The sequence below is a fragment of the Phasianus colchicus genome, chromosome 4 (assembly GCF_987193195.1).
Source record: "Phasianus colchicus chromosome 4, bPhaCol1.hap1.1, whole genome shotgun sequence".
Taxonomy (NCBI): Eukaryota; Metazoa; Chordata; class Aves; order Galliformes; family Phasianidae; genus Phasianus; species Phasianus colchicus.
The window spans coordinates 9890592-9911308 of NC_143439.1; the positions used below are offsets into that span (position 1 = coordinate 9890592).

The 20717-nt window shown below is 37.4% G+C and overlaps 1 protein-coding gene across 10 annotated transcripts in view; it reads left to right on the forward strand.

Annotated features, from left to right (window-relative positions):
• The window catches only part of ANAPC10 (anaphase promoting complex subunit 10), a 156005-nt gene that overhangs the window by 24366 nt on the left and 110922 nt on the right, over positions 1-20717 (forward strand). For 2 of the 10 annotated variants that reach the window (XM_031588851.2, XM_031588852.2), the window contains exon 5: positions 7965-8347. The exons of the other annotated variants lie outside the window; for them this stretch is intronic. In XM_031588851.2, the coding sequence (XP_031444711.1) occupies positions 7965-8195 (231 nt within the window). In that variant the 3' untranslated portion in view covers positions 8196-8347. Of the gene's footprint in view, positions 1-7964; positions 8348-20717 lie in introns of those variants that run through there. 10 annotated transcript variants of the gene reach the window in all.

The window sequence follows — 20717 nt, forward strand, 5'->3', positions numbered from 1 at the left end:
ACCCAGCATCAAATCACCTCAAGGTGCACAACAGACATTCTCAACCTTCCACCTTACCCACCATGTGCACCCAGTTCCTTGAGCAAAAGCAATCTCATGAGTAGAATCACAGAATGACCAATGTTGGAAAAGACTTCTAAGATCATCCAGTCCAACCGTCCACATATTGCTGATATTTCCTGCTAAACTATGTCCCTCAGTGCAACATTTACATGTGCCTTGAACACCTTTCAGTTGGTTGTTCCACCACCTCTCTGGACATCCTGTTCCAGTGCCTGACCACTCAATTGGAGAAGAGAGACCCCCCCACCCCACAGCCACCTTTCAGGCAGTTGTAGAGAGTGACAAGGTCACTCCTGAGCCTTCTGTTTCCCAGACTAAGCTATCCTAGCTCCTTCAGCTACTCCTCATGAGGTCTGTGCTGCAGACCCCTCACCAGCTTTGTTGTCCTTCTCTGAACATGCTCCTGCACCTCAGCATCTTTCTTGTAGTGAGGTGCCCAAACCTGGACACAGTACTTGAGGTATGGCTTGCCTTTTCCTGAGGCAGGAATAATCTAGGCTGTCCTGCCCAACATGTTCTTGATGTGTGCCACCAGACTTCATCCCCTTCTATGGTACATGGGAGGCTTGATTGGTGAGGACCAGTTCAATTGGCAGATCTGAGTGCTGACTAACCAACTAGCTTTTGTGAAATGTGTCCCGATGTTTGAGTATCCCAGCAGTCATTGCTCTCAGTGTAGCCAGTAACAGTCCATCGTATTGTTCAATTTGTTCCAGCGGCTGGTGTGTGATAAGGATGTGATATATCCACTCAATGCCATGTTCTTTGTCCCAGTGTTTATGAAGTTGTTTTAGAAATGAGTCTGACTTTGTTCTTTCTGGGGTGCCATGTTGCCACGAGACTTGCTTTTCAAGACTCAGGATAGTGTTTTGGGTGGTGGCGTGGAGCGCAGGATGTGTTTCTAGCCATCCAGGGGTTGCTTCCATTACTGTAAGCGCATGACGTTTGCCATGGCGAGTTTGTGGGAGTGTGATATAATCCACCTGCTAGGCCTCCCCATGTTTGTATTTCTGTGGTTGTTCTCCACACCAAAGAGGTTTTATCTGCTTCGCTTGCATAATTGCAGCACATGTTTCACATTCATGGATAACCTGTGCAATAGCAGTCTGGATCAGCCTGTGACAGATGGTATGGCTGTGTTTTTTTTTCCCATTGGGCAGCCCATCCAAGTAAAGCAAATTCTCCTGCACTTTGCTGCCATAGGGACTGCAAAAAGTGATTAGTGATGCCACTTATGGCATACCATTTGGCTGCCTTTGAGTCAGCTGAAATTGAAGTTCTAGCATGCCTGGCATAGCAGTGCTTAACCCTGGTGTGACTTCATTCTGCAATAGGCTGCGATAGTCCACTGTTAGCTTTCACTCTCCATTGGACTTTCACAGTAGCTTTATGAGAGTTCCGAAGGGTGAATGAGTTTTGTGATGACTCCTTGGTTGTCCTGTTGATGGATCAGGTGATGAATGGGAATTAGGGAGTTCCAGTTGGTGTGATGTTGCTGCTGGTACGCCATTGTAGTAGCAAAACGCAGCACCCTACCAGACACTTTGAAGAAAATAGAAATCCCCCACCCACCCCAAAGAGAAAAGGTAGGTTTGATGGTTCTGTGAGAAAAGTAGAAGGACAAACTTCACGTGCCATTTGGTTTTACAGTCTGTTTTATATAGAAATATTTCTATTTGTCATTTGGATCTGGCAGTATAGATGAACAGGTGGAAATACGATCGTATATACCAGTATCTCAAAGAGTTGTATCATGCTAGAGCTGTAATGATAATGGTAATACTCAGCTTTGTCAGTGCATGTGTGCAGAAAGATCATTATCAACAAAGGAATAAAATAGTCTCCTTTTTCTTCCTATGTATGCATAGGAAAACAGTTGGGAGCCGTGGCTTGCATACATCCTGGGATGCGTTTGTAGTGACTCTGAATATGAAGCTACTTGTAATGGTTTTAAACTTTGTGCCTTAACAGAAGATAGCTTTCTAGGACAGCAGAAATTCTGCATTGTTTCAATGATGATAACTACAGTAAATGTAGCAGACAACTTGGGTATGATAAGAAATCTATAAGAATAATTAGCAGTTTGAGTTTTGTACCAATTGAAAGAGATCTCAGAATTTAAATAGTATATCTTTGAATATTGAAAAGAGGTCAACTTTCATTTCTAGTAGGATTAAATAACAATAGAAAATCTTGTTTTCATATGTTGCCTTAAAAACTATGGCGTGGCTTCCAGGTGTGAAAGTAATTAATGAGCAGACTTCTTACAGAGTACTTAAGTACATTCTAGGGCTGTAGTGCTATGAATTGCACACTCTGAAGGAACAGAATTAATTTAAATATGACACCAGACTGGCCTAAGATAATGTATGGCATGGGATAGGTTGGAGAATGACATAAAGGACATTACCATCTTTCATTTGTATGTGCTGTTTAGACAGCTGCAGGGAAGTCACAAAGGAGTAGCTAAATTCAAAATATCCCTGTCTAGGAAGATGTGTTTATCCAAGATTTGTCCTTATTCTAATGATCATGTGAAATTGATGTTTTTGAGCAGTAGGAAAGAGTAACTGATGCTTACTAGGTTGAAATAAATCATCTCAAGGAGCACTGAAACTGTGTTGTGAACTGTGCTGTGTGAGGTAAAGGTGGTTATATGATCACGTAATACTTTAGTCTATATTAGTTGTCCAGCTTTCATTATCTTCTGGCTATCTTTAGGTGTTCTCTGATACTTGCTATTTCCAAACAGTAGGAAAATGTGTTTTGCTCAGATTCATTTGCTATTAAACTTCTGTAATCTCAAAACTGGAAGGCTCTTTCTCCAGTTGAGTTGTCTGACTTAGATTGAATTGTTCTTTGTTCACTAATGGAAATGTAGCCTTTATCATCAGTAGCATCCCTCCTCTATGCTGTTATTGGCCAACTGAAATTAAACTTAACACTGGGACTTAATAATGGTACTGAAGGATATATAAAACTTTTTTTTTTTTTTGAGAGCTTATGATTCTTTAAAGGAGAGGTAAGTACAACAGCTGATGATGTACCTCAGTTTCTCAACTGCTTCTGGAAGCAGTAGTAGCTGGCTGACCAAACAGGCTGCATACTGCTGGCAGTCAATATTCAGAGCTGTGAACTGATCTTTGCTTGCCCTTCTACTCAGAGAGCAGGTCCAGGGTAGGCTTTTGGGACAAATGTGTATGCAACCGTGTTTCACTGGTTTTTTTGATGGTTTTTGTGTTCAGAAAACCTTATTCTGTCCACTTGTGTTGATTTTTTCTTAGTTGAATCGGATGGATTTGTTTTTTTTCTGCTGTCCTTAGCCTTTTCTCACTGTTTTTGAGTGTAAGTTACATTCTCTCCCTTTAAAGTAGGTAACATAAATAGTTTCAGCATGATGCTATTGAAAAAGTATGTCTCCTTCCTTAAGAAACCTGAAGAAGCGTATCTTTTGACTACTTACTCTATAAGGAAGCCAGCAATACCAGTATAGATTGAGTTTCCTGTGGAATTTGTGGTCTTTGCCTTATCTGTGTGAAATTTATCAGGTTTTTCTGTTGCTTATTTTGTTTTTGTACGTATGGTTTGCATCTTCTGTGGCAGAACTCCCATTACTGGTAATAGTAGTTTTGCTTAATGTATCTCTGAACTATGTGGGAAAGTGAAGAAACAGAATTATCAAGTTGATGAGGATTTCCATTTACGCTGTTATTTCTGCTTTGGCTTTTAAAATTACATAAATTATACTCTCACTCAAGTAATCCATATGTGAAGTCATAGCACGCAAAGGACAGGAAAATAAGAAAAGCAGTGGAGAGAAAGCAGGAGAAGAGATAGATAAGAGTATTTAACAGCAGCAAAGGACAGGTGAGTGACTTTCCATTTCAATTTTTATCCCTTTGTTTTTGCATTTATTTTGACTTTCACACTCTGCTTCTCTACCAAACATCTCAAAATTTATCGTAGTAGAAATGTGCTTAAGCAGTGAAACTTAAGCATATTTAGTACATAAGATTAGAGCAATAGGAACTGTCCCATGTTACTAATATTTAACTTGCATTGATTCTTTTTTAGGTAATAAAGAAGTACCCATTTTTTTTTTTAAATTTCGCTTAAGGAATTAGTAACATAGCTGATAAGTAAAGCTTTCCTGGAGGACAGTTACTTGTGATAGATTCCTAATAAATGACTTGTGTATGAGGGAAAAATACAGGAAGAAACTTAAATGTGTTATTTCCTTATAATGGATTTATGCTTCAGGGTTAGCACGGAGCATCCTGTATACAGTGGTTATGCTGCTTAAAGAAAACAATTGAGAGTGAAGTCAATTGAAATGAGTATAATATATCTTCTATAAGTAGAGTTGCCAGTGGCCACCTGTACTTAAGCTATGACCTCTTCTTTTTTAAGACTTAACTCTTAGTTTCATAAACTTGTATCAGTGTTCAGTTCAAACTGCAATTTCCTGTTCCATATGTCTGCTTTTGGTTGAATTTCTTAAAAGTTTCAGCTAAAGCAGTTCAGTTACAAGAAGAAGGCTAGTGAGAAGTATGCTGTTTTGCTTGTGTGAGAATATTCTGGTGTCTTTCTTTGATGCTCCAGTGCCCCCAAGCTCTGAAGCAAGGATTTGTAGTTTGGCAGGAGTTCAGCCTTTGTGTTAAGGATGTGCCTTTTGCCTCCCTGTAAAAATCCACCCAAATTTCCAGACCGGTTTACAAGGCTTTGAAAGATTGCCATTTGCATGAGCTTAATAGGAATTTCTTAAAACTTCATAGTAGGTTTTCTTTAGATTCTGTTCATGCTGTGACTGCTCCAGGCGGAGATGAACTGCGTATTTCATCTTGTTTCTGCTGAAAATTGTAATGTCTGGATCTGGATACTGACATTGAACTAAGAGCGGACAGCATATTGTCTCGTACTGCCACTGCCTATTCCCATTCCTGTTTGTTCTTCATAATAAGGGATAGACACAAATGAGAATTGTTGAGCAGTGTGTGTCTTGATCTGCTGTTCTTATGATCAAGAATATGTGCATCACTGGAAGAAAAATTTCATCTCTAGTGAATGTTCAGGTGATTATATTTAAATTTCAGTAGTTGAATGGATTTCAAGGTTTTAACGATCTTAATGAACTATGTAGGCATCAGTTGAAAAATAGCAGAGATGTGAAAGAGTCACTGCACAGAGATGTTATTTAGACTAAATTGTGAGCTTAATTTCTTGAAATGACTAGATCTAAATCCAGACCCCTTACACTGTTCAGCCTAGAACTTCATTATTGTGTCTTAGGCACTTATTCTAAGAGGCAACTATTAGATTAGAATGGGGAGCAGAGTCTATTTTGAGGATGTCTTTGGGGTTTGTATAGTAAATTCATTTGTTATGGAAGCTGGAACTCGAGGACTAAGCAAAGCAGAGATTTCAGGAATAAAATAATAAAAAAAAACGTGGCTGAGACTTCTCAGTACTGCTTGAAGAATTCTGTGCTTCACTGTGGTCTTCTCACAGGAAACGCTCAGATAACTGCTCATATTCTGTGTGTTCCAGTACCTGATGTAAAAACTTCATTAGCTCGTGTAAGTGTGAACACTTAGAATTGCGCGTGGACTCGGTGGGAGCTAAACCTCATCTCAAATATTGTATGTTCCTAAGGACATGAAATATAGGTTTAAAATAGGCCACATTTGACATCTGAAACTTGGGATTATTTTAACCTAAACTTATTTTAGTTTCCTGTTTTACAGTTGAAGAAATTAGTTCTCATCACTGTATAAAGGCTAGGGAAGGAATAAATTGCCTTTTATAGGAGGATTGAAAAATAACGTTCCATGAATAAGTGTATGACTACATTCTATTGATAGGGGATGAAACGAAATATTAATACATATGTAACTTAAAAAATGTATCCTGGCATAGGAAGAAACTCAGTGAGGTTGCATTTGCAACTCTTGCAATTAAAATGCTCATCTTTGGACCTTAGTAATGTTCTTAGGATGTGATTTTTCTGTGTGAAGGTAACAGGCACTTAATTTTGAGTAAACGATTCAGTTCCACTGATCTCAAGGTACCTTTTGTTTCTGGAGGTGAAGACCTTTCACTCTCTGTAATTTATTTGACAATAAACAGTACGAATCTGAACTGTATTGGATCTATCTAAAACTGATGACACAAGGTGTATTAAGTAATCAATTTCAAACTGATCCAAGCATTAAAGACCTGAATTTTATAGGTCTGGAACTTAATTTTTCATTTTGAATCATCAGTCAAACTTGTTAAACTTTGAGAGTAATATTAAAATGCAAGTTTAATTAGATGCAACTTTTAAAATTTGCTACTAGATCATAGGTGCTTTACCTTAGTAATAGTTCAATAAAATATTACTGAAATCCTCATTCTTTCCATTTATCGCAGAGATTAAAAGCATGCTTGCTATTATCAGTTGACAACTGCCTCACCATAATGAATTTCCTGTATGTAAAGCTGCTTCAGCAATGGATCAGTTTTATCACGTTTTAAAGCTAATTGTTACCTGAAGCTACCTATGCTAAAAAAGATCTGGTCGGCTTTCTTGAAAGGGACACTTTCAACAAACGTGAATGTGTATCTGTGAAAGTTTCTGCCTAGGAGTGTAACTATTCTGCTAACACTTTGTGAATTTAATGATTTGGAAGTGATTTGTTGGAGAGCCTGCAGGAATGGAAAGAATATTTGAAAAAAGAAGTACCTTAGTTTCATTTCCTCTTCAACTTAAAGCAGTTTTAAGATATGCATCTTTTAACTTTGCTTGTTTCTTGGATGGTTCTCTGAGTGCTTGATGATGCCTCTAAAACAGCAGATCTCATGTGGATCTTTAAAAAGCTTCAGCAAAGGCAACTTGTTTTAAGCATTTGATGGAATTCTTGTCATGCAGTGTCATCAGGAGAAGGATGAGACTTTTGAGCTGCCCGAGGCATACCTCTTCAGAAGAACTCATCTGCTAAAAACAGCAGTCAGTTTAGCCGTGTGAAGTTCACTTGCTTGTGGAGAACTGATTTATTTCTCTCCCACCCCCACCCTTCCCCTTAGAAGAAGTCTTTCACTGACTGGTGTGCTCCTCCGTATGGACTTTGAGCTGTTCTTTGAAGTAGGGCAACTAGTTTTAATCAAAGCTGTCACTATGCTTCTGCGTAACTTCTAGCTTGCTTTTAGCATGCTGACGTGTTAGTGATGTGGTTTAAAGTTAACAAAATGCAATTCTTCATTTGCTTTGATGTTGGCTTCTGTAGGATTAGAAATAAGAAAAAATCATATTCCACTTGGTTTGTTGTGTGAAGGCAAACTCAGAATGGACTTTTAGAATGTAATTAAATGGTGGTGTGGCAATTATTACTTAGCCAGGCATCTGTCTATACGCATAGGTGATTGTGTGGTGAAGTCTGTGAGTTATTCTGTATTTTTTTCTTCCTTCACCTTCCTATTACTTCTCAGTATCCCTAATAGCCTAAGAAATTCTGAAAAAATTGCTTGTACATTTGTAGTTTCTTTTCTAAGTCATTCTAGTATACTTCAGTTCAGAGTGCATAGATTAGGATTTGAAAAATTTACAAATGCATATTCTGTCATGGTGAGTTAGTAACAAGATCCAAATGTTTTAACTTGGCTGCTTCATTTTTTAAGATAAAGGCATAAATTTAAGAGCAGATTCATAAAGACAAAAGCAAACAATCATAGTCAAACTAGTTTGTATCCAGTTGCATCAGTAGTAAATTAGCTGCGGGTATTCAATTATATTGCTTCAGATTGGTTTGAAAAAGTAACTAAAATCTGACCAGCAAAATTCTTCTGTGTTAGACAGGTTTGATATGTAATAGTTTATATTTACTGCTCCTGAATGTTTTGCTTTTTTGTCTTGTTCTTGGCAGCAACTTGAATTAGTGGAACCAAGCGGCTGGATTCATGTTCCTTTAACAGATTCCCATAAGAAGCCTATCCGCACATTTATGATTCAGATAGCTGTTCTAGCTAATCACCAAAATGGAAGAGACACTCATATGAGACAAATCAAAGTGTACACCCCAGTGGAAGAGAGCTCTATTGGTAAATTTCCTAGATGTACAACAATTGATTTCATGATGTATCGCTCCATAAGGTAAAATTTCCTAATGGTAAATAATAAAGACATCTTTTTGATGGCAGTGTTGTTGTTAAAATATTTGATTACTTAAAAGCAAGGTTAACTTCAGTGTGATTCTATGTTTACGTTTATATTTTGTATGGTTTTGAAATAAAATCTTTTATTACAGTATTTTTTTAGCATGCAACTTTTCATTACTTTTGCTCTGAGTCTTTGGGTGCATTGCATTACCTGGGATGGGGATTGGATTGTTTAAGAAGTGCATTTATGACATGTAATCAATGACTGATTTGATACAGCAATTTTTTACTTCATACATAATTTCCTCCTTGATCATGCATGGAAGTAATAGTTCTACTGTTTATTCCTTTACCTGTAAGATATACTTTTAAAGAGCACTCTTTCTGAACAGCATAGTTTAAAGATGTTACCAGTAGTGTTCTCTGCCCTCGTTTATGTTTACTGTTCTTTTCTTTACTCTGCTTTAATAACCACTATGCAAGGATTTAGCCTTCTTTGTAACTACAAATCATTTGTAGATGATAATGAGATGAGTAAAAACTAATCTTTCCAAATGACTTAGTATAATATATACACTTATGTGGACAGATTGAGTGTAGGTTATATAATTATATGCTAGTTGTTCTAAACAGGAGGAGTTAGAAATACACCGACATCGTTTCTGCTATGACTGTACCTAGAGGTCCAATGCGTTCCTTGAAATACTGAAAAATGAAAGATATAAGGTAATTGTAGACATACATAATGGTGTTTCTTTAATGTAAGTTTATTAAAGTAAAGGGAAATGTGTACTTGGCCTAATTGCTATGAATAGGAATATTTAACATTTAGTAATTAGACGGAGACATCAAATAATTACTTTAGCTTTCTGAAAAAGTGAAGTGTGTTTTAGAAAGTAGGCTGTTAAAGTACAAGGATTTTTGAAGTGTTCAGTAGTGATAAAACTCAGTTTTTCTCCTGAGCACTATAGAAGTTAATAGTAAATTTGAACTAATCTCAACCAAGGAAAACTTAAGAAAATTGATAATTATGAGTAAGGAGAGACTAATTCTTATGGAGTCTTGTCAAACAATTACGTTATGTCCTCCAGATGAGAAAGGAGAGGTGACACAATTGTTGACAGAGAAGGATGAGGATTCCACTGTTGAAATCCTGAAATCCTTTATATACTTCAATGGAGTAAGCTGGTGTTCATTGAACAGTTCTGTCTTTTGGCTGAGCTCCACTGTCTTTAGGAAGATAATTAAAGTGAGTATTGTCTGATAATGATGTATGTAAAGAAGTCCATGAGTAACCTGAGTTTTCTGTTCAATGCAGGTTCAGTCTTTAAGAGTATCATACTGGTATTTTACCCTTTCTGTATGAAGGATGGCAGAACTCCTGTTCAGCTGAGGAGGCCTTAACTAATGGTCTTTTCCAACCTGAGTGATTCTATGATGCTTTTTATCATGTCTCAGGCAGTTCTGTGAATTTTATTTTAATGTGTTGGGGAGTTGTACATTTCCGTTAACTTATTTGAAGCAGAGGTTGTATGACTTTGTATTTTGATCTTGACTTATCAAAGTAACTTTTTTTAAATTATTGAGGAAAATTGGTTATTAGGTATGCTATTTTCTGTGTATAGGCTTTTGTTATTGTTGCAGTTATCCATCCTAGCTTTGTCACACTGCTTTTACTTCCTCATGATTTTACCGTTGATAATTCTGTGGTAACTATAAATCCTACTTAGGTACAATTAAAATATTCTGATGCAAAGAAACATTTTAAAATATTCCCTTCTCCTACTGTATGGAATGTACTATATACTTAAGTAATATATACGTGTATTTTCTCACTGTTCAAGAGACCAGTCCTCAAAGTAAATGTGAATCTGTTCCTTATAAACCATACTGGTGAGTGGTTTGCATAGGAGTTCAAGGGTTGTCTAAACAATCAAATGTGTCCGAGTTGTTAAGGGTACATATTTTTGAAGTAACACACTACTTTAGGCTGATGAAGTCCAGGTCAAATTTCTCACAGTACACTATCAATGACGTTATCCAATAGACTAAGAGCCAATCTGGGCTGATAGGACTGGTTCTGCTTGTTCTTCCCTGCTTCAGTAGGAATGGATCTTTAGGGAGATAGTTCTTGTCTTGTTTTTTTTTGTTTTTTTTCAGGGCTCCTACATCTTTGCGAAAGAGGTACCAAGTATTTGTATTCAAAACACAAAGTTGTCATTCCTGAAATCAGCCTGACTACTTACACGACTCTAAAATTGAAAGGCTGTTTAAGTAGCTATAAGAAATGGTGGTATATGTATTAAACTGGATGCTGTTAAAGATCTGTGCTGGGGAGGGGACTGTACTTTAAAAATTATGTGAAGTTCTTGCTGTCTTTTACTAAACATCAAGGTGTTTAAGGCTCTGTAAAGGTGAAGGCTGTAATGTGAATTACTTTATTCTTCTATCAACAGTGGATCTAGTCTAAGGCTGTACATTCCACTACTTTGTTTTTGTTTTATTGCTGGTATTTACCGTTCCCAAAACTGTGCTTTTACAGTTGCTTCTCTGCCTGCTCTGTAAACTGCATCTGTGAAATCAATCCTTGCCCCTTTTAAAATGAGTCTGTTCTTAGTATTGGGTAGAAACAGTATTTTGTGGTAAGACAGTGGAAGTGAAAAGTGAGTTGTTATGATGATGAGGGTGGGAGAAGATTAAAAGAGTACAACTGGTTACCCCCTCTTCAACTGCTGCTGACAGGAAAAAATGACTGTGCCTGAAAAGCAATGTAAAAATACAGACTCATTACTACAGTTCCTGTCTTGCTCTTTGTTACACAATATTACTGGAAACAAGTATGGTGGCTATGCTAAAGCCAACTTAAATCTTTTCTGTTATTTCATAACAACTGTAGAGTGCATTGGTACTTAACATCTGTGAAAGAACATTTGTTTTAATATTTCTGGTGCTCATATAAGGCTGTTGATTTAAGTGATAAGATCCCAGAGGATTGTGTCTGTATCTAAGATACTACTTATGTATTAATACACTATTTTGCATTCGAATTAGGATAAACAACCTGGTCTGCCCAAACATTGCTGGAAGTTGCCATGCATGTATTGTGTGTAGCTGCTGCTACTTTTTTCTCTTGATCATGGTTTTTTTTTTGCCATAGTTCTTTGAAATCTCATTACTTTTACAAGGAAATTTACGTGATTAAGCACTGAAATTGTTGAGCAAATGAATTTTTCCAAGGACTGACTCTGTCAGAATTTTTGTAATGTTAGTTTAGTTAAAGTTTGTAAATTACCTGGCCAAGTGCTTCTTTAAAAGGCATCAACAAGTGTTGTAAACTATAGTTAACTGCTAACGTATGCTAGAGATCCAAGGTTGCCAACCTGTAGAAATGCTGAATGTGTTATCATAGTGAAAACATGCAAAAAACATTCTTAGGCTCTTGTATAAATAAGTACCAGTGGAATACTATATCCATTTTGACATTGATTTCTCTTCAGTGTGGGTTTTTTTAATGGGAATAATTGTAATTCAGTATACGTGCCTGTTGTATTCACTACCTGCTCAGCCTCAAAAATAAATTTCCTTAGCATCCTTTGATAATATCTTGCATCAGAACTACTTTTTAGTGCAGTTTTACTTTATTTTTCCACATATGCGTGCTTTGGTTGCTGTTTGGAAGGAGACAAGTACTGTAGTCTTCAGTCTGCTCAGGTTGTCTATCTCTCTTTAGAAATGAATACAGGACATAGTTTTAGCAAGCTGACACATAACTGAAGATTCTTTTAAAATTATTATTTTGAACCAAGTAGCAACTGTCCAAGAAACTGAACCAAGGTTGTTCAGTGAGTTTGCTTCTCACGCATTGTAAAAGTCTTGAAAACTGTATGCTGAGAGTATTGCTGTTAGGAAGAGGGGAGAGAGCTGTGATGCCACCTTTTTTCCACGATGACCTATTGTGGCTGTACCTAAAAATATTTGGTAACTTATAGTTCCTTGTGGCTAATGTAAAAAATGAGCAACAAATCTACTTTTTCTAAAGTTGATGAAATAATGCTACTTCAGGCAAAATAGTTCACAGCGTGTCTTCACAGGTAGACATGCTTTCACACTGTGGTGAGATTGGAGGTCGATCATTGGTACCTCCACATTGAAACTATTAGACTAGGTGTTTATTGAACTGTTGGCATGTAAATTGTTTTTCTGAGAGTTTAAGGCTTAATATGAATAAGGTATGAGAGATCAAACACTGAAGGGAATCTTACTCTAGGACTTGCGTTTCTTCATCTGTTAAAATAACTTCAGGGAAGCAACTAAATGTGATTTAGGATTGCAATCAATTTGTACGTAGAAGGTGAACCAGATGCCTGGATCACCAGTGCTGATAAGTGAAAATGCATGAACTCATTTCTAATGGCACAACTGAAGGACCATGGAGAGCTACCCATTGTTGGGAAGGTAGGTGATCAATTCAGCAAGGCAATGAGCCAAGTCTCTAGGCGTGCTTGTGCTTGGATGAATTTACACCTTTCACAAAGCAACAGTCAGTGTGAATGTCTTTGATTCTGAAACTGCAAATGAAACAGGTCCCAGTGTAATTTATTACCCACTGTGCTAAGTTGGGCTAGCTACAGAGCAGAATGCCGCATGCCCTAGATCAGGATAAAAAGATTGGATGTAGTAATTTCAGGTAAGTCGCATTAAATGCTATAAACATAGAGTCAGAAACTAGTGTAATAAGCTTCACAGAAAATCCTGACAATGGATAGTGGCTTCTTTTAAGACTTCGATTTTCAAGCTAGATCTTGAGTGAGAGCTCACTGTTATATATAGTCTAAGTGAAAGAATAATTAGGCATTTTTTGTGGTATTTTGGTTATGTACTTTGGTATGTCAATAAATCATGGAGGTTATTTTTAGTGAGTGTTTTTCTTTCATATACCATCCAGATTTGTAACTTCAGTAGAATGTATCAGTGGTCTTTGGAGTCATTGAAGTGACCCTAGATTGACATGGGCATGTGCTTGCTTAAATGGGAACATGCAAACTTGGGACTCTGAAAGATACATGATAGCCACGTACAGTGCAGTGGTATGCTTTGTGAGCCTAACTTGTTTAATCAGTTGTTACCTATGGTCTTTTACATACAATGACAATTTAGGAATAAATGGTTATTAAAAACAAATGGTTGTAAGAATGCTTTGCATTCTTTCTTAGATATACAAAAGAAAATAGCTGTTTTACCAAATGGTTTAACTACACATTTTAATTGCTTAATTAAATGCCATAAGTTTCTGCTGGAACATGAGATAATAATCTAAATGTAATTAAATATTAATAATACTGAGAGTATGTATGCTACCCCAAGAGGTGAGATTACTGAGGCTTTCAGACAAAAATGTTGGGTGGTCTGCTGGTGGTTGGTAGTGAATGTTCTGCTCTAAATTTGAAAGATGTTAAGGTTCTTTTATTAAACTGTGTAAGCCATCATTAGGTGTTCAAGTAAATTTTAAGTAATCCTTCATGGGTGCTGCATTTTCAGGTTGATGTTTCAACAAGCTGCTTTACATCAGCCTAACAGTAATCTAAGAGATTTTTCCATTTGCTCTGAAGAATAAATGTTTCTGTGCAGCTAGTCAACAGTATTAGTATGGTTTAGTTTCATGAAGAAGGGAAAGAAAAATAAAGTGGTGGAAGTGATGTTTTTTGCTACAGTATATAATCCAGACATAATTATATATTAATATATATTATATATTAAAGAAAAAAGTAAGTTTGGGATCACAGACGTTAAACATCTGAACTCTGATCCCACTGAACTGAATTACCACTGTTAATTAAAGTAGGGAATGGTTAAGCCAATTTCTAGTACTTTAATTCAAGTAGTTTAAATAGCATCAGTGAGTTCCCAGTTGTATAGATAAAAACAGTGCTGTCACTAGAACTCTGCACTACTAAAGTTATGAGGTGGTTTATGACTGTAGATTTTTTTCTAGTTATATTGACTAAAGATCCTCTAAGCATATTGTCAACTGTTTATTTTCTCCCCCCACCATTTTTTGTAAACCCTGGTGATGACTGAGATACAGCAGCTGAGGAAGTGTGATTTTTTTTTTTTAATTTTGTATTTTAAATTTTCTTTATTTTCTCAGGGTGGGAGTCTTGCTTTTTGCTTTATCTAGAGTTGGCAATTTGACTTCTCATTGCTGTTTGGCAATTGGACTAACGAAATCTGAGAAGGAAAAGCACTCGGTTTGGGCTCTGCAGAGGTCCTGATATTGTAGATCAGTAAAAAATCTCACAAACTCGACTGTATGGAAACTTACGCAATTCCTTGAATAGGTTTTGTTGTTGCTGTTGTTCTTACCAGCTTATGTTCTTACTAGCTTAGTTTCTGTAAACAAGATCTGATTCTCTAGTTTCCATTAATTTATTCTTTAGAAGAATAATCTTTGACTATTGGTTTTAGTTTTGAATTAAGAAATTTAAAAATAAAGCTAATCTAAGTGTAACTAAATGAACTCAATCAGATTTATAATGAAAAATCTCATTATTCAAACTGAAGGTACTACAATAGGAAAATGAGTATTTAGTGAAAGGAGTTAATCCTAATCTGGGTTTCTGGAGTATAACAGTGTTATTGGTTAAGATCTAGCTTAGAGAATTGACCAAACAGGATTGATAAAAAGCTGTTTCATTTAAAAATATGGTAAATTTTTGTCCTGAGGTTTTGTAGAATGCCTTAAATTGGAAGGGACCTGAAAGACCATCTAGTTCAAGCTCCCTGCTGTAGTTTGGTTGCCATCCAGTAGATCAAGCTGCTCAAAGCTCCATCCAACCTAGCCTTGAATACCTCCAAGGACATGGTTTCATTGGGCAACCTGTTCCAGTGCCTCACCATCTTTTGAGTGAAGAATTTCATCTGAACATCCAACTTAAATCTCCCCTTTTTTTAGCTTAAAATCATTTCTCCTCATCCTATCACTGTACAGGTAGTGGAAGCAAGGGAGTGTCTCCTGGGAGGAATACAGGGTTGTTGTCCAGACTTGCAGAGATATTACGAAAGCCAAGGTGTGGTCTACCAACTGAACTTGGTGAGCAATGTTAAAAGCATCCAGAAGGTATTCTATAGGTCATAGGCCGGAAGAGTCAGGCCGAAGAGAACTCTCCTAAATGAGAAAGGAGAACTGACCCCAGCAGACATGGGGAAGGCTGATGTACTCAATGAGTTCTTCAGTTTTTACTGGCAGCCAGAATTCTTACATCCCTGCACCTTGCATCCCTTAACTTGAACCTTAAGGTAGGAACTGGGGGAATAAACTCTTCCCCCCAATAATAAGAGCAGAGCAAGTCCAAGACCCACACTTGAGACTGGATGTGTACAAGTTCATGGAACTGGATATTATGCATCCCATATCAATCACATCAGCCAGCTCCCTGAGCCACTCTCCATCATATTTGAAAAGTCATGGCTGTCAGGCAGTGTTCCTGGGGACTGGAAAGAGGGAAAAATAACTCCCATTTACAAGAAAGGGAGGAAGGAGGACCTGGGACACTACAGTTTGGTAATCGTCACTTCTATGCCTGGGAAGATCATGTAACATATCCTTCTGGGAGTCATGTTAAGGCACATGAGGGATGATTGAGTGATCTGAAAAGGCCAGCATGGCTTTACCAAGGGAAGGTTGTGCCTGACTGATGTGAGGGCCTTCTAAGATGAATTATGATGGCTGCAATGGACAAAGGGAAAGCAACTGATGTCGTCCACCTGGACTTCTGCCTTTGACATGGTCCCCCACCACATCCTTATCTCTAAACTGGAGAGTTATGGATTTGAAGGGTGTCTATTTAGTTGAGAAACAATTGCTTGAAAGGTAGTGGCCAGAGGGTTGTGGTCAGTGGCCAGGTGGAGGCCTGTGATGAGCAGTGGTTTGTCTTGAGACCAGTACTTTTTAACATCTTCATCTATGACATATATGATGGGATCAGGTGGATCCTCAGTGAGTTTGCTGATGACACCGTGCTGTGGTGCAGTTGATACACCAGAAGATATGGCTGTTCCTTAGTGCCTTCTGTTTAGAGATATTAAACTGTAACCTCAGAGTTTTGTGAAGACAAACTCAGTGCTGTTATTGAGTAGTTCTAGAATGTTAATACCTTTTAGCTTTAACAACTCGAGTAGGGCAAAACATTGTGGCTCTGTAGTAAGAGTGGTGTAACACAAGAACAAGACCTGAAAGAGGCATCAGCTATTCCATTCCACTGAAGAGTCTGTTTTAAAAAAAAAAAAAAAAAAAAAAAAAAATTAAAGCTTTGGAACTAAACCAACATAATACATTCACATGTGGAACAAAAGCTTTCATTCAGCTGGTCTCTTTCTCTGGCTACTGGTGCAAGCCCTAAATTTCTTGCTTCTAAGTCATTGTCTCCAAACTCTTCTGGTTTACAGAGCTTGTTTCCTTCCCAGTCTTCCCACTAGGTACAGTCCCTAGTCAGATTTACTTTGCCACCTCAGCTTTTGATTTTATCCTCTCATTCCTGTTCTCCTTCCCTTCCCACATTCATTGTTGAAGCATTTGATCGGTTGCAGATTTTCTCACTCAATACCTGTTTCTTCAGATTCCCCTCTCCCCCTCCCCAAAGCCCCTCACCTGCCCCCCTTTTTTTTGCCTGTGATCCTAAAGACTTTTCCTAGCTAGTCCCAACTATGACCACATCTTCTAATAATATGCGTTCTGCCTGTCAGTTCCCTCTTTATCCCACTGAAGTAGCAAGATACTGGGATATTAAGAACACAGGGGAGAGATTTGTCTGAATTTGATTAGCCCAGTCCAAGGATAGTCAGCTGCTTCCAGGTATTCTGTAGTGAAAATTTACTTTGTCTTACTGTTTCACACTAGATCATGTTCAGAATTGTTCTGTGGGGTGTGTACATTTTCAGTCCTGGCCAAAGTCAGGCAGGCTTTCATTAATGGTTATTTGGATATATCCTTTATTCTCCCTTTCCCATCTAATTTCAGAAACCCCACTGTGAAGTACTAGAGCGGTAAAAGTTTCCAAATAAAAGGTGGTGAGAGTGTTTCTCTGAAATGGTTGAATAATTTTGGCTGAAGTTTTCCAAAATAAATTCAGTCTAAGGCAGACAGCTGGTATGGGAAATTTCAGCTGAAAGAGTTGCAATTTGGCTAAGTTCTGAGAAATTGAGAAGAGATTTGTGTGGGGAATTATCCCTGGCTAATGTTTCAGGTTTCACCAAATACTGTTTCCTTGGCATATACTTTGTCACTTTGTGTAGACCTTCCCATTTAGTTTAAAATTGTTCTCTACAAGTAGCCAATTTCATGGGTGTAATTCTTGTCTGTATTTCCTTTGGACAAGATAAAACTGTGTTGAAACAATTTTTTAAATGTAAAATAAGTCTGTTAAGCTTCAGTACTGTAAAAGAGCCGTTTTTGTTTGGGGTTTATAGAGCCAAAAAGTTTTGGAAGTAATTTATTTGCTTCTTCAGACTAGTTGAAGTAACTTCCTGTATAGGTATAGTCTGTCAGGGCCATTTGTATTGGAAATGTCTCAGTTCTTTTATGACTGTAGCTTACACCATGAATATATGCTAGAGAAGCCATGAATATATGCTAGAGAAGTACTCTTACAGAGCTAGGACTCTTATTTTAACCTAGTATGTGTAGCACCATGCTGCAAGTTTTTCCTAATATGCAATCTATACGATAAGAAACAAAGTATGCTTCTCCTTCCCAATTCTCCTTAACTACTCCTGTGAGCCAGGCACACGCCCTTGTTTCTGGTATTTTTTAAATAATTATTTTTTCCCCTTCTTTTCTCTCTCTCTCTCTTGCTGCCTCACCCCATGTTTCCCCCAGCTTTTGAAAACAAATGCAATGTTTTCAACCCAGGCTTACCTTCTTACCTTTTTTACTGCAGACATTTTTGGGCTGATTCTAATTGTGGGAAGGTTCTTGATTCCTTATAACATAGCTGTAACAGCTAGGTATGTCTCTAGTCTGTTCAGAAGCCAGTGTCATCTGCCATTTAAGGTTCTTTTGCTACGTACGTATTCCAGTCATCTATATCCTCGCAACGTAACAAACCTCCCAGTACTTTATCTAGCCTTCACATACAAAACTGAATGCTAGAAATTCAGAGAGTTACTGGGAGTTTGTAAATCCTGTGCATCCCCATCCTAAGTCAGGTAGCTTTAATGAAGGCAAAGAAGTCCTTGAGAAAGACTCATTTGATCATAGAGTCATTTTGTACTTTGTTTATCCTGAAGCACTCAAACCAATATGAAACCCACAACAACAAGAAAAAAAAACAACCAAAAAAAACCAACCCAGTTCTCCCTTAAAGATGATCAAGGTGTAGAAAGTTTGCCCCACCCATTTTCTGTTAGTCCCCATGACCCTCTGATTGGGTAGTTTAGATGAGTTCTGCCTCAAGACAGTCTCTACATAAACTATGATTTCTTTTTTCAAAAAGCACATTGAGGAGCAGTCTGATACTAGAAATTAGGCACAATACACTGAACTGTAGGGTTCTTGTGATTTCCAGTAGCTAGTTCTCCATCACCTGACTTGTGGCCCTTTGCATCACCCAGAGCTGCTGACAGAGGTCTGTCTGTGCTTGCGTTCAGAGCCTGGAAATGTGAAAATGACTTTGAATCCATTTGAATTTTGTTTTCTTTGTGGTGCCATTTTAGTCTCTACACTTGCTTTCAAAAGAAGGGAGCTGTAGGTCTTAATTCCTAGTCCAATTTAGATGGAGATGATTGAGTTAGTACCAGAAAAAAATGTGTGTGTATGTGTGTGTGTAAAATGCATATGTATACAAAGCTGATGCACTCAGCCACTTGGCTGTTACTTTATTTATAGGCATAAGCTTCGGAGCAATCCGCGAATAGAATAGAAAATTAAAATGGGCACTGGATATTTCATCAGCATTTTATGTCTTCCTCTACTACGACGCACAGACAGGAGTCAATGTGTTTACCATTGAGCAGCCTTTGTAAAGACAAAAGTAAGGCAAACATATCCACTGATAGTTTCAGGAAAGTGTATTAGATAAGAGTAAGATAAGAGATCTAAAATACCACTTTCTAAAAGGAAAAAAAAAAAAAGCTAGAATAATTGTCTCTGTGGATCTTACGAAGATATTTTGTAGATATAATATTTAAATCTCTAAAGCAAATACATATATAACATCTGAAAAAATGAGGGGGAGGAATGAGGGAGTAGGAAGAGAACCAGATGAAGCAGTCTAAAGAAAGACAGCTCCTGAAAAGGCTGAAGTTTTGCTTAAATAAGGAAATAAAGAAGGTCTGACAGATCAGGGTTAGTAATAAAAGTACAAGGGATAATTAGAAGAGTAAGTTCCAAACAGCTTTGAAGCTAATAATATCTCCATTGAATATGCATTAGGAGCAATAATTCTGTCAATCATTAGGTTTATTAGGCAAACAAAACATGCATTTAAACATTTAGGGTTGCTCCAAAAGCAGTGTCTCCCATTTTATTATCTCAGTCCATAACATCAGAGGCAGATGTTGATGGTACGGCATTAGAGGGTGAACCTTCCCGCCAGTATTCCATCCTATGTTGTTGCTGTGTGGCAGATGGCAACAGAGGAGCAGTCTGACAAAATTACATCTAACTTAGCAGTGTGTATGAAGCAAAGGTGAATCATTAAATTCCTCCTTGTGGAGGAAGTTGCACCTACTGACATTCATCAACATTGCTGAACACTCCTATAGACCAAGCAGTGAGTGTGCGCACGGTGAGGTGGTGGGTGATGCATTTTAGCAGCGATGAGAGTGGGTCACCTTTGCAGGTAGAGATGTTCTCAAGTGCAGCATTCTGGCTTTTGTTTGTGGCAAAAATGCACAGCTATAGTGGTGAAAATGCTGAAAAGATGTTTTGTAGCTGAAAATGTGAGCTATCAAATAGTGTTCTTTGTATCTGTTGTAGTTTTCATTGAAAAAAATAGGAGGTTTTACTTTCAGGACAACCTACGTACATAAGTAAAGAAGTCTGTGTTCATCTCAAGTAGTAAGCACAGGTCTAATATTTTCCTTGCTCAATAAAAGGTAAAATACAGCATGGAACAATTGTCATAGGTGACCAAGTAGGATAAGACTTGTTGGTATGGAGAAAATAAAACAAGTAATATCTTAAGCCTTGAAGTGAGTAGGGATTTATTTATTTTCCCAATGTTTTTTTTTTAAGTACAAGAATTAGAGGGCATCAAGCTACGTTAGCAAATGACAGATTCAAAACAAATAAATGTAGTTTTTAAAACTGAATTTTATCTGTCTAGCTTCTGACCACAGAAGGTTACAGATATTTTAATCTCATTTGAATATTACTGAAAAAACTCATGGGAAAACTAAGATGATCTGTTGAAGGTTATGAAATACAAAAGCAGTAGGTTGTAAGTTGTTGGAGATTTCTGTACTACTGGGAAAGTATCTGAACTTGCTTACTTTTTTACATTCCTCCCTAGGCATTTACTTAG